We start from the raw sequence: 13550 nt of genomic DNA, 5'->3' as shown, positions 1-13550 counted from the left end.
TATCGAATCATTTAGAAGTGGGGGCATAACGAATCATTTAGAAGTGGGGGCATAACGAATCATTTAGAAGTGGGGGCATAACGAATCATTTAGAAGTGGGGGCATAACGAATCATTTAGAAGTGGGGGCATAACGAATCATTTAGAAGTGGGGGCATAACGAATCATTTAGAAGTGGGGGCATATCGAATCATTTAGAAGTGGGGGCATAACGAATAATTTAGAAGTGGGGGCATAACGAATCATTTAGAAGTGGGGGCATATCGAATCATTTAGAAGTGGGGGCATAACGAATCATTTAGAAGTGGGGGCATAACGAATCATTTAGAAGTGGGGGCATAACGAATCATTTAGAAGTGGGGGCATAACGAATCATTTAGAAGTAGGGGCATAACGAATCATTTAGAAGTGGGGGCATAACGAATCATTTAGAAGTGGGGGCATAACGAATCATTTAGAAGTGGGGGCATAACGAATCATTTAGAAGTGGGGGCATAACGAATCATTTTTTCTTATTTTGATTCAGTAGGATAAACACTCCAAACAGTCTACCTGACCGCTCGGAGGCGTCCGTATGGTCCTAAAGCACAACATTGCCTCGTTTTGTAGCACATTCCAATGATAAACTGGGTGGGACAAAAATGCTGTTACGGAATGTGGAGCCGTCCCCAGAGAAAGTTGCTCATCTGATATGGGTATAGGCTACAACACCGTCGTGGAAACAGGTGCTGCGCGAGTGAAATCCCCAGTTTATAAGGACAACAACGTGGTAGATGGTTAGCCTGCACAAAGGGCAGTTAAAATCTGGTGTGTAGGCCTACCTGGGCTCTTGTAGATGTTGAGTACGTCAGTAAAGTAGTGAGGTAACAGTCTCTCAAGAAGAAGCAGGACATCTTCCAGCTCCTCTAGGATCCCCACGATAAGGAAGTTCTCTAGAACGTTCTGTTTGGCCCTCTCCAGTGCCCATTGTCCCGGCTCCCTGAAACACACAGAACAACAGGCACAGTCAGAGGAAAATATCAACCAGCCCAGAGGGAATTATAACAAATAATACTTCAATAAACATTACCTTTAGAAAAAATATTAATACCAGTCAGGATAATGTGTAACAAATGTGGAGCCTGATTCCCTGCAATACTGATCTTATTACCTGCACTGGGGGTGCTGTCCACAGAAATATGGGATGATGTAGAAGAGTCTGGGGTTGGAGCATTCTGGGTAATTCTCCAGGATGCACACATTGATATCCTGGACAGGAGGGAGACCGAAGAGACAGCCCATCAGAAAAACAGACAATCACCTTCAGGTTGTACAGGAAGTTGGAGGCACCTTAATTGGGGAGGATGGGCTCGTGGTAACGTCTGGAGTGGAATATGTGGAATGGTATCAAATACATGAAACACATGGTTTGATGCCATTCCATTCACGCCATTCCAGCCATTATTATGAGCCGTCCTCCCCTCAGCAGCCTCCAATGTGACAAGACGCCTACTATTCTGCAAGAATAATGGGATTGAATGAAAAGTGCAATTGCACATTACTCTCACTAGGGGGAACCCTTCACCAAGTCTTCTGTCTTAAGGAACTCATACTACTTTTTGATGGTTAGTGTTGGTAAACCTATTATGGTGGACAAGAATCATTGACATTACCTAAGAATTATGGTGGTAAACAGTAACATTTGGAAGACAAGCTGCATTATGGCTATAACATAACTTTTTGGTTTGAACACTATTTTACATTGTATTTTAACAAATCAAAAAGGAACTAAAAAGAAGAAAAAATATGAACTCTAGAAACTTCCATGGCACTATTAATATGCTTGATCTCTGGCCACTTAGTTAAATGGGATGTAGATCTCCCTGCACCACCCCTCCTCCTAGCAGGCAAAGAGGTGGGGGGCATAATTACATTTCTAAATCATGTTACGTAATTATGAGTTAATATGAAGTTAATATGTATTTATTTGAATTATTTATGATTGTAAAATGTGAACATCTTAAATAAAGATACTTTTTTAAACAAACCAAAAAAAGTAAACAGGCACTATCTTCAAACCACTCTCGGACAGCCTAAATAAGACATTCAGCTTCCTATAAGCAGTTATTAGCTAATCTGTTTTCTTCTCAGTGGAATATGTACGGTATCTCAAGAGCAACATGTAGTGAGGGGTCAATGCTATTATTCTCTGACCAAAATGATGACTGTTTAGTAATGCAGACCAATATACTGAAACAAGGGTAACCTTTGGTCTCCTCCGCTAAGCCACATTATTTTGGCCATGCTACAAACATCCCAATCCCACCATCTTCTCTCCCTCCTGACCCAGCCCCTATATGAAAAAGAAAAAAGAAAGTGTCCAGAGGCAGGAGCCACTGGAGCAGAGCAGTGAAACACTAAACCACCTCTCTGTTTAACCAGTGGGCTGAACAAAGAAGGCCCACTGAGACCAAATTAAAAAAGAAAGAGATTAAAAACCCATAAAGGAGTGAAGTCACCCAGTCTTTTCTCTCTCTCTGCTACAAACCCAAGAGTCAAATCCATGTCATGTCAGGTGACGTAAGCTTTATTGACAGCAACGAGGCCTGGGCGACACAACACTCAAAAACACATGAAAGATACACACACACACACTCAAAACCATTCACACACACAAGCAGGCAAGCAAGCTCGCACACCCACATACTCAAGACACACACACACACACACACACACACACACACACACACACACACACACACACACACACACACACACACACACACACACACACACACACACACACACACACACACACACACACACACACACACACACACACACACACAAAAACACAGACCCATCTTTCTGAGTTGAAACAGGTGAAGAGAGAGTAGACATGAATAAAAAGAGCAGGAGGTCTTGTGTGATGTTGGTTTATTTCACTGTGGCCTACATGCTGATAGGTGAGAATGTCCTCAGTTTTACTTGGAAAAGGGCAATTTGTCAAGTTAACAGCTGGAGTCTAGATGCCTCACCACAGAGGGTAATCCTTTCCTGTAGTCATTGGCCAAAAGCGCTCTTTTTGGCTTCATGGGTGGAATGTTATTAATATTCATAATAAACATTATCTAAAGAAACTCAACTCAAATCTGGTGTTTCTATGTCTTCTGTGATGTATATAAAGTGTAATATTGGGCTGCAAACTCAAAATTGAATACATTTAATCTCTATATCTGACATGGAGAAGGTCAGAGACACAATGCTAGGACAACAACCTCTCCCTCAATGTGAGCAAGACAAAGGAGCTGATCATGGACTACAGGAAAAGGCTGGCCGAACAGGCCCCCATTAACATCAACTGGGATGTAGTGGAGCGGGTTGAGAGATTCAAGTTCCTTGGTGTCCACATCACCAACAAACTATCATGGTCCAAACATACCAAGACAGTAGTGAAGAGGACACATCACCAACAAACTATCATGGTCCAAACATACCAAGACAGTAGTGAAGAGGACACATCACCAACAAACTATCATGGTCCAAACATACCAAGACAGTAGTGAAGAGGACACATCACCAACAAACTATCATGGTCCAAACATACCAAGACAGTCGTGAAGAGGGCACATCACCAACAAACTATCGTGGTCCAAACATACCAAGACAGTAGTGAAGAGGACACATCACCAACAAACTATCGTGGTCCAAACATACCAAGACAGTAGTGAAGAGGACACATCACCAACAAACTATCATGGTCCAAACATACCAAGACAGTAGTGAAGAGGACACATCACCAACAAACTATCGTGGTCCAAACATACCAAGACAGTAGTGAAGAGGACACATCACCAACAAACTATCATGGTCCAAACATACCAAGACAGTAGTGAAGAGGACACATCACCAACAAACTATCATGGTCCAAACATACCAAGACAGTAGTGAAGAGGACACATCACCAACAAACTATCATGGTCCAAACATACCAAGACAGTAGTGAAGAGGACACATCACCAACAAACTATCATGGTCCAAACATACCAAGACAGTTGTGAAGAGGGCACATCACCAACAAACTATCATGGTCCAAACATACCAAGACAGTCGTGAAGAGGACACATCACCAACAAACTATCATGGTCCAAACATACCAAGACAGTTGTGAAGAGGGCACATCACCAACAAACTATCATGGTCCAAACATACCAAGACAGTCGTGAAGAGGACACATCACCAACAAACTATCATGGTCCAAACACACCAAGACAGTAGTGAAGAGGACACATCACCAACAAACTATCATGGTCCAAACACACCAAGACAGTAGTGAAGAGGACACATCACCAACAAACTATCATGGTCCAAACACACCAAGACAGTAGTGAAGAGGACACATCACCAACAAACTATCATGGTCCAAACACACCAAGACAGTAGTGAAGAGGACACATCACCAACAAACTATCATGGTCCAAACATACCAAGACAGTAGTGAAGAGGACACATCACCAACGAACTATCATGGTCCAAACACACCAAGACAGTAGTGAAGAGGACACATCACCAACGAATCACCACTGGGGCCAAGCTTCCTGCCATCCAGGACCTCTATACCAGGCGTGTCAGAGGAAAGCCCAAAATATTGTCAGAGACTCCAGTTACCCAAGTCATAGACTGTTTTCTCTGCTACCGCATGGCAAGTGGTACCGGAGTGCCTAATCTAGGACCAAAAGGCCCCTTAACAGCTTCTACCCCCAAGCCATAAGACTGCTGAACAATTCATCAATTGGCCTCTGGACTATTTACATTGAACCCGCCCATCCATTTATTTTTACAAAGCTGCTACTCGCTGTTTATTATCTATGCATAATCACTTCACCCCCACATACATGTACAAATTACCTCTAACCTGTACACCCGCACACTGACTTGGTACCGAGTCTGGGTCTGGGATGAAAGGAGAAGGAGAAGGGACAGGGGGTAAGAGCTGGGGTGAATGGATTTGAAAAGACACACACTGAGAAGCACATAAATACTACACACACACACGCATACGCACACGCACACACACGTACACAATTTTGCAAAGTACTGTTCATTCTTGCACTTCTCCCATCAATTAGAACTATAACAGTCTAGAATAATTTCTTCCTCCATCCAGGGAAGCAGGAAGGAGAGAGTGTGTGTGTGTAGCGGGAGTAGGACACTATGCAGTGCATTCAGAAAGTATTCAGACCCCTTGACATTTTCCACATTTTGTTACGTTACAGCCTTACTCTAAAATGAATGAAATAGCTTTTTCCCTCATCAATCTACACACAATACCCCATACTGAAAACGCAAAAACATGACATTTACATATTCCGACCCTTTACTTAGTACTTTGTTGAAGCACCGTTGTCAGTGATTACAACCTCGAGTCTTGTTGGGTATGACGCGACAAGCTTGCCATGCCTGTATTTGGGAAGTTTCTTCCATTCTTCTCTGCAGATCCTCTCAAGCTCTGTCAGGTTGGATGGGGAGCATCACTGCACAGCGATTTTCAGGTTTTTCCAGAGATGTTCGATGGGGTTCAAGTCTGGGCTCTGTCTAGGCCACATTCAGAGACTTGTCCCGAAGCCACTCCTGCATTGTCTTTGCTGTCTGCTTTGGGTCATTGTCCTGTTGGAAGGTAAACCTTCAGTCTGAGGTCCTGAGTGCTCTGGAGCAGGTTTTCATCAAGGATCTCTCTGTACTTTGCTCAGTTCACCTTTACCTCGATACTGACTAGTCTACCAGTTCCTGCCACTGACAAAACATCCCCACAGCATGATGCTGCCCCCACCATGCTTCACAGTAGGGATGGTGCTTGGTTTCCTCCAGGCGTGAAGCTTGTCATTCAGGCCAAAGGGTTCAATCTTGGTTTCATCAGACCAGAGAATCTTGTTTCTCATGGTCTGAGAGTCTTTTGGTGCCTTTTGGCAAACTTCAAGCGCGCTGTCATGTGCCTTTTACTGAGGAGGGGATCCATCTGGCCATAAAGGTCTGATTGATGGAGTGCTGCAGAGATGGTTGTCCTTCTGGAAGGTTCTCACATCTCCACAGTGGAACTCTGGAGCTCTGTCAGAGTGACCATCCGGTTCTTGGTCACCTCCCTGACCAAGGCCCTTCTCCCCCTGATTGCTCAGTTTGGCCAGATGGCCAGCTTTAGGAAGAGTCTTGGTGGTTCCAAACTTCTTCCGTTTAAGAATGATGCAGTCCACTGCGTTCTTGGGGACCTTCAATGCTGCAGACATTTTTTGGTACACTTCTCCAGATCTGTGCCTCGATACAATCCTGTCTCGGATCTCTACGGACAATTCCTTTGACCTCATGGCTTGGTTTTTTCTCTGTCAACTGTCGGAGCTTATGTAGACAGATATGTACCTTTCCAAATCATGTCCAATCAATTGAATTTACCAGAGGTGGACTCCAATCAAGTTATAGAAACATCTGAAGGATGATCAATGGAAACAGGATGTACCTGAGCTCAATTTCGAGTCTCATAGCAAAGGTTCTGAATACTTATGCATGTAAGGTATTTCTGTTTTTAACTTATAATAAATTAGCAAAAAATTCTAAAACCTATTTTTGCTTTGTCACTATGGGATATTGTGTGTAGATTGATGAGGAAAATGTTTTATTTAATCCATTTTAGAATAAGAGTGTAATGTAACAATATGTGGAAAAGGGGAAGGGGTCTGAATACTTTCCGAATGCACTGTATGTTTCCATTCTGGAACCACTCTGCAGTCCTTGTTTTCACACTTATCAACAATGTCGGCGCTGTGACTCACATGACATTTGCCTGTGACTTCACTGTGTTCCTCCCCCCTTATACACATAAAACATGACTTAATGTACCCACAAAAACAGAGAGGGAGTGGTAGGGTGAGGCGGGTGTGTGTGTGTGTGTGGTGTGTGAATTATGATATCACTAAGGTTGCAGGAAGTGTTAGGTTGCATTTCACATGCCCACTATTAAAGACTACACTCTGTCACCCAGCTCTGGTCCTGTCTGGGGTTCTGTGGTGTTAATTATACTGGGACACCTGGTGTACAATCAGGTCACAGCACAACACAGAGACCTGTCAGGAACATGACATATTAACATAAACCATTCATAAGCTTTGAGTGGGCCCCTGTACCCTCATAGGGCCCGACTGGGGCCACGCGACGATGGTAGAACTGGGGCTTTGATAACAGACCACCATTTCCCCTCTTTCTTGCTCTTCTTCTCTACTCCTCAATTTCTCAAACTCTCTATTCCTCTTACCAAAAAACATAATGAATTCATCTTAAACCTCTTAAATCAAAAACTCTGCGGGCAACACAATATGAGAGAAAAGGACACGTGTCAGTTCCTATCTATGTAGATGATAGATTTAGAGGGGAGGACCTTATCCTTTCAGTCAGCTACCAAGGGGACATAAGTTGTCTGACTGACTTACTTTCTGACTGACCTGTTAACACAGGGAGCAATATTCTTAAAGAGTTCAAGCTAAACTTTGAATCCCCAAAGAAATTCACACATACCACTCAGTGCTTTTTTAATCTGCTCTGCCTCTCAGATCCGCTGCTCTGCATTCTGACCGGGTACATACGTGTTGACTGACAACAGGGAACAGAACAACTGGAAGAGTCTTCAAAGGAACCATACGAATCCAAGAGAACCCAGAACCCTGGTAGAACATGCAGACATTTTGTGTGCTCTTTCTGATTCTGGCACTGTGTCTGTGTGTCTGGGACTGAGCTGTTCTGGCACTGTGTCTGTGTGCCTGGGACTGAGCTGTTCTGGCACTGTGTCTGTGTGCCTGGGACTGAGCTGTTATGGCACTGTGTCTGTGTGCCTGGGGCTGAGCTGTTCTGGCACTGTGTCTGGGACTGAGCTGTTCTGGCACTGTGTCTATGTGTCTGGGACTGAGCTGTTCTGGCACTGTGTCTGTGTGCCTGGGACTGAGCTGTTCTGGCACTGTGTCTGGGACTGAGCTGTTCTGGCACTGTGTCTATGTGTCTGGGACTGAGCTGTTCTGGCACTGTGTCTATGTGTCTTGGACTGAGCTATTCTGGCACTGTGTCTGGGACTGAGCTGTTCTGGCACTGTGTCTGGGACTGAGCTGTTCTGGCACTGTGTCTGTGTGCCTGGGACTGAGCTGTTCTGGCACTGTGTCTGGGACTGAGCTGTTCTGGCACTGTGTCTGTGTGCCTGGGACTGAGCTGTTCTGGCACTGTGTCTGGGACTGAGCTGTTCTGGCACTGTGTCTGTGTGCCTGGGACTGAGCTGTTCTGGCACTGTGTCTATGTGTCTGGGACTGAGCTGTTCTGGCACTGTGTCTGGGACTGAGCTGTTCTGGCACTGTGTCTGGGACTGAGCTGTTCTGGCACTGTGTCTGTGTGCCTGGGACTGAGCTGTTCTGGCACTGTGTCTGGGACTGAGCTGTTCTGGCACTGTGTCTGTGTGCCTGGGACTGAGCTGTTCTGGCACTGTGTCTATGTGTCTGGGACTGAGCTGTTCTGGCAGTCGTCAGGACACTGAGCAGGACACACAGCAGGACACACAGCAGGACACACAGCAGGCAGGACACACAGCAGGACATACAGCAGGACACACAGCAGGACACACAGCAGGACGCAGAGCTGCGGGACACAGAGCGGGAGACAGAGCAGGAGACAGAGACACTCTCAGGTGAGCCAGCGGCAGCTCCCCTTTACTATAGGAGGGGCCCTCTTGTGCTATATACTTTAATAAGGCACATGCTGCGGTACTCCTGGGACCCTGAGCCAAACTGAATTACCCAGTTAGACTCAGCCACAATGACATTCACTTCACTGTGTTTTTGCTAATGTGGCTGGCTCAATGTGTGTTATGGTTATTGTGAAGGCCTCTGACAACGCACTGGTGTGTGTGTTCTATACTTTTTTATTATGTAACACAGTTGGTATGTAACTAACTCGGGATGTGTGTGCACGTGTGTGTGTATCTACCAGCAAACATGTCTGATTGGAGGAGCAGAAAGGGGCATTCCTATTGCATGTTAGCTGACTCCATCTCTATACAGATCACACCAATCAAGACCAACACTAACAAAACTGCATGAATTCCCATTTGAACCTTACTTAAATGGGACCTCCACTCAATAAAACACACACAAATCATATAGAAATGATAGTTTGAAAATAAAAAGAAGCAGTAAATGCCATTCGAAAAGCGTGAGACGACCAACATCACCACAGAATATTGACTTCCAGATAGTTCTGGTCTCTAACTAACCGTCAGATTTGTTCTAACTCATTCAGGTCTGTCATTGACTTCTAGGTAGTTGAGAGCAATGGAGGAATGGAGGAATGGGAGAATGGAGGAATGGAGGAATGGAGGAATGGAGGAATGGGAGAATGGAGGAATGGAGGAATGGGAGAATGGAGGGATGGGAGAATGGAGGAATGGAGGAATGGGAGAATGGAGGCATGGGAGAATGGAGGAATGGGAGAATGGAGGGATGGAGGAATGGGAGAATGGAGGAATGGGAGAATGGAGGGATGGAGGAATGGGAGAATGGAGGAATGGGAGAATGGAGGGATGGAGGAATGGGAGAATGGAGGAATGGGAGAATGGACGGATGGAGGAATGGGAGAATGGAGGAATGGGAGAATGGAGGAATGGGACAATAGAGTAATGGAGGAATGGGAGAATGGAGGAATGGGACAATAGAGTAATGGAGGAATGGGAGAATGGAGGAATGGAGGAATGGAGGAATGGGACAATAGAGTAATGGAGGAATGGGAGAATGGAGGAATGGGACAATAGAGTAATGGAGGAATGGGAGAATGGAGGAATGGGACAATAGAGTAATGGAGGAATGGGAGAATGGAGGAATGGGAGAATGGAGGAATGGGACAATAGAGTAATGGAGGAATGGGAGAATGGAGGAATGGGACAATAGAGTAATGGAGGAATGGGAGAATGGAGGAATGGGACAATAGAGTAATGGAGGAATGGGAGAATGGAGGAATGGGAGAATGGAGGAATGGGACAATAGAGTAATGGAGGAATGGGAGAATGGAGGAATGGAGGGATGGGAGAATGGAGGAATGGGACAATAGAGTAATGGAGGAATGGAGGGATGGGAGAATGGAGGAATGGAGGAATGGAGGGATGGGAGAATGGAGGAATGGAGGAATGGAGGGATGGGAGAATGGAGGAATGGGACAATAGAGTAATGGAGGAATGGGAGAATGGAGGAATGGAGGAATGGAGGGATGGGAGAATGGAGGAATGGAGGAATGGAGGGATGGGAGAATGGAGGAATGGAGGAATGGAGGGATGGGAGAATGGAGGAATGGGAGAATGGAGGAATGGAGGGATGACAACAGCCCACAAGGGGCAAACACTCCGTTACCCTTCCTTTGTATGCCACACCACGTACCCTGTGTCTTCTAGGAGTAGACCTATGGTTTCTATTGTAGAACTGTTACAATGAACTCTTTCAGGACTTCATACATTCAATACCGTAGGGCTATAAGTAACACAGTGTTATTATTACTATTACTACAGTATATGCTGAGCCTCACCTGATTATTTTTTCTCAAATATGTCATTATGGTAAGAATAAAAGGTGTTTGATGTTCCAGCATCTAAATCAGTTGAACCTAAGACAATCATGCAGAGTCAAAAACACTGTAAAATCTATATAATCCATATAATCCGAAACCTTCCAATTAAGACTGAATTATTTATCAATTTCCTTTTGTAGAATGTTTGACAATTAGACATCTCATGTATAATTGTTTTTCAATAACGTGCCTTATTGCCAGAGAATAATGGAAGCATTACACAGCCATCCTGACGCTGAAACAGATGGAGACAAGGAAGGACTGTGTACAATCTAATAACTCAGTCATCCAGTCAGTTACGGTTGAGGTCAGAATGATCCACATACTACATTAATATCCTGGACCATTAGCATTCAAACCAACACACTGATGCTGCTAATGGAACGAAGAAGTCTCACCAGGTATCTCTCGTCACCTTTCATCCCTGGTGTTCGGATGAGGTGATTCTGCTCCCCCCTCCAGTCCCCGAAACGTCGGAAGAAGTAGTTGGAGAGGAAACGGTTAATGGGGTCCCGTATGATGTTGATGTAGACGGGCTGCTCTATCCTGAACCTGACAGACAGAGGGACAGATGGACGGGCACATATTTATACAGGGCACATAGTACAGTTCTTCACAGTGGGGCAGTATTGGGACCTAGTTGATAAGGAGATGGGCAACTGACTTACACGGAGTGTACAAAACATGAGGAACACCTTAATATTCATTGCACCTCCCTTTCCCCTGAGAACAGCCTCAATTCGTTGGGGCATGGGCAAGGTATCAAAAACTTTCCACAGGGATGCTGGCCCATGTTGACTTCAATGCTTCCCACAGTTATGTCAACTAGGCTGGATGTCCTTTGGGTGGAGGACCATTCTTGATACACAGGAAACTTTTGAGTGTGAAAAACCCAACCGTGTTGCAGTTCTTGACACACTCAAACCGGTGCACATGGCACCTACTACAATACCCCGTTCAACGGCACCTCAATCACTTCTTCACCCTCTGATTGGCACACACAATCCATATCTCAACTGTTTCAAGGCAAGTCTCCTCCCCCTCCTCTACACCAGGTTCCCCAGCTGGCGGGCCGCGGGTGATTTTATTTTTCCAAACAAGTTTGGGCTTCTTGCGGTCAATTTGCTGTCTACAAATGATTTGTAATTATGTTCCGGCCCCCTGACCATCCGCTTAAGAAAAAAGAGGCCCGCGGCTGAATCTAGTTGATGATCCCTGATCTCCATTGATTGAAGTGGATTTAACAGGTGACATCAATTAAAGGATCATAACATTCACCTGGATTCACCTGGTCAGTCTATGTCATGCAAAGAGCAGGTGTTCTTAATGTTTTGTACTCTCAGTGCATATTGCCATTGTTGGTAAAGACATTAAATCAAATGTTAAGACTTTTCTGAAAATGTAAACTACAGAAACGGTTCTGATTAAAACATTGTCCAGTCATAGCTATAACAGTGAAACTCCGCTGTTTCAGGTGGTTCTGTATGCCATTGAGATCTTAGCATCATTGACGGATGGATGGTGCCAGTTGTCACACGTGATGTGCTCTGCTGTAGTTACCGGGTGAAGTTGAGAAAGTGGACATGTCTGGTGTACAGGAAAGGCTGAGGGATGTTGCTGATGTTCCTCATAAGGTCCACCTGAAAGACACACATCAAGAGAAATTACTGTACTAGTCTATACTTGTATCAAAGACAGTATGTCTCCCCAGGATGGAAGCAGAAACAAACAGAAAGTTAATTTAGAACCATTTTCACTAAACGCTTTTGTGCTTTAATAGGCAATGATGGAATATCTGTCATTAATGACACATTCATTTCACATGTTCTGGCATCAGCAGAGAAATCGATTAAGAGGTTGTGGAGACTGCCTGTCCACTGTGTTAGAACCTGACAACATCATCATGTTGGAGACCGCCTGTCCACTGTGTCAGAACCTGACAACATCATCATGTTGGAGACCGCCTGTCCACTGTGTCAGAACCTGACAACATCATCATGTTGGAGACCGCCTGTCCACTGTGTTAGAACCTGACAACATCATCATGTTGGAGACCGCCTGTCCACTGTGTCAGAACCTGACAACATCATCATGTTGGAGACCGCCTGTCCACTGTGTTAGAACCTGACAACATCATCATGTTGGAGACCGCCTGTCCACTGTGTCAGAACCTGACAACATCATCATGTTGGAGACCGCCTGTCCACTGTGTCAGAACCTGACAACATCATCATGTTGGAGACCGCCTGTCCACTGTGTCAGAACCTGACAACATCATCATGTTGGAGACCGCCTGTCCACTGTGTCAGAACCTGACAACATCATCATGTTGGAGACCACCTGTCCACTGTGTTAGAACCTGACAACATCATCATGTTGGAGAACGCCTGTCCACTGTGTCAGAACCTGACAACATCATCATGTTGGAGACCGCCTGTCCACTGTGTTAGACAACCTGACAACATCATCATGTTGGAGACCGCCTGTCCACTGTGTTAGAACCTGACAACATCATCATGTTGGAGACCGCCTGTCCACTGTGTTAGAACCTGACAACATCATCATGTTGGAGACCGCCTGTCCACTGTGTCAGAACCTGACAACATCATCATGTTGGAGACCGCCTGTCCACTGTGTTAGAACCTGACAACATCATCATGTTGGAGACCGCCTGTCCACTGTGTCAGAACCTGACAACATCATCATGTTGGAGACCGCCTGTCCACTGTGTCAGAACCTGACAACATCATCATGTTGGAGACCGCCTGTCCACTGTGTCAGAACCTGACAACATCATCATGTTGGAGACCGCCTGTCCACTGTGTCAGAACCTGACAACATCATCATGTTGGAGACCGCCTGTCCACTGTGTTAGAACCTGACAACATCATCATGTTGGAGACCGCCTGTCCACTGTGTCAGAACCTGACAACATCA

At 45.1% G+C, this 13550-nt stretch overlaps 1 protein-coding gene across 4 annotated transcripts in view; it reads right to left on the bottom strand.

Annotated features, from left to right (window-relative positions):
• Positions 1–13550, bottom strand: part of LOC118371917 (uronyl 2-sulfotransferase-like) — a 150667-nt gene that overhangs the window by 6474 nt on the left and 130643 nt on the right. For all 4 annotated transcript variants that reach the window (XR_008140922.1, XR_008140921.1, XR_008140923.1 and 1 more), the window contains exons 4-7: positions 12174–12253; positions 11012–11165; positions 1150–1247; positions 821–978 (exon numbers count right to left, since the gene is read on the bottom strand). Coding sequence is in view for 1 of the 4 variants with exons in the window: in XM_052523878.1 (XP_052379838.1) it covers positions 821–978; positions 1150–1247; positions 11012–11165; positions 12174–12253 (490 nt within the window). In the remaining 3 variants the exon portion in view is untranslated. The remainder of the gene's footprint in view (positions 1–820; positions 979–1149; positions 1248–11011; positions 11166–12173; positions 12254–13550) is intronic.

Source organism: Oncorhynchus keta, chromosome 8 (genome assembly GCF_023373465.1).
Source record: "Oncorhynchus keta strain PuntledgeMale-10-30-2019 chromosome 8, Oket_V2, whole genome shotgun sequence".
NCBI lineage: Eukaryota > Metazoa > Chordata > Actinopteri > Salmoniformes > Salmonidae > Oncorhynchus > Oncorhynchus keta.
This window is presented reverse-complemented; position numbering and strand designations above follow the sequence as displayed.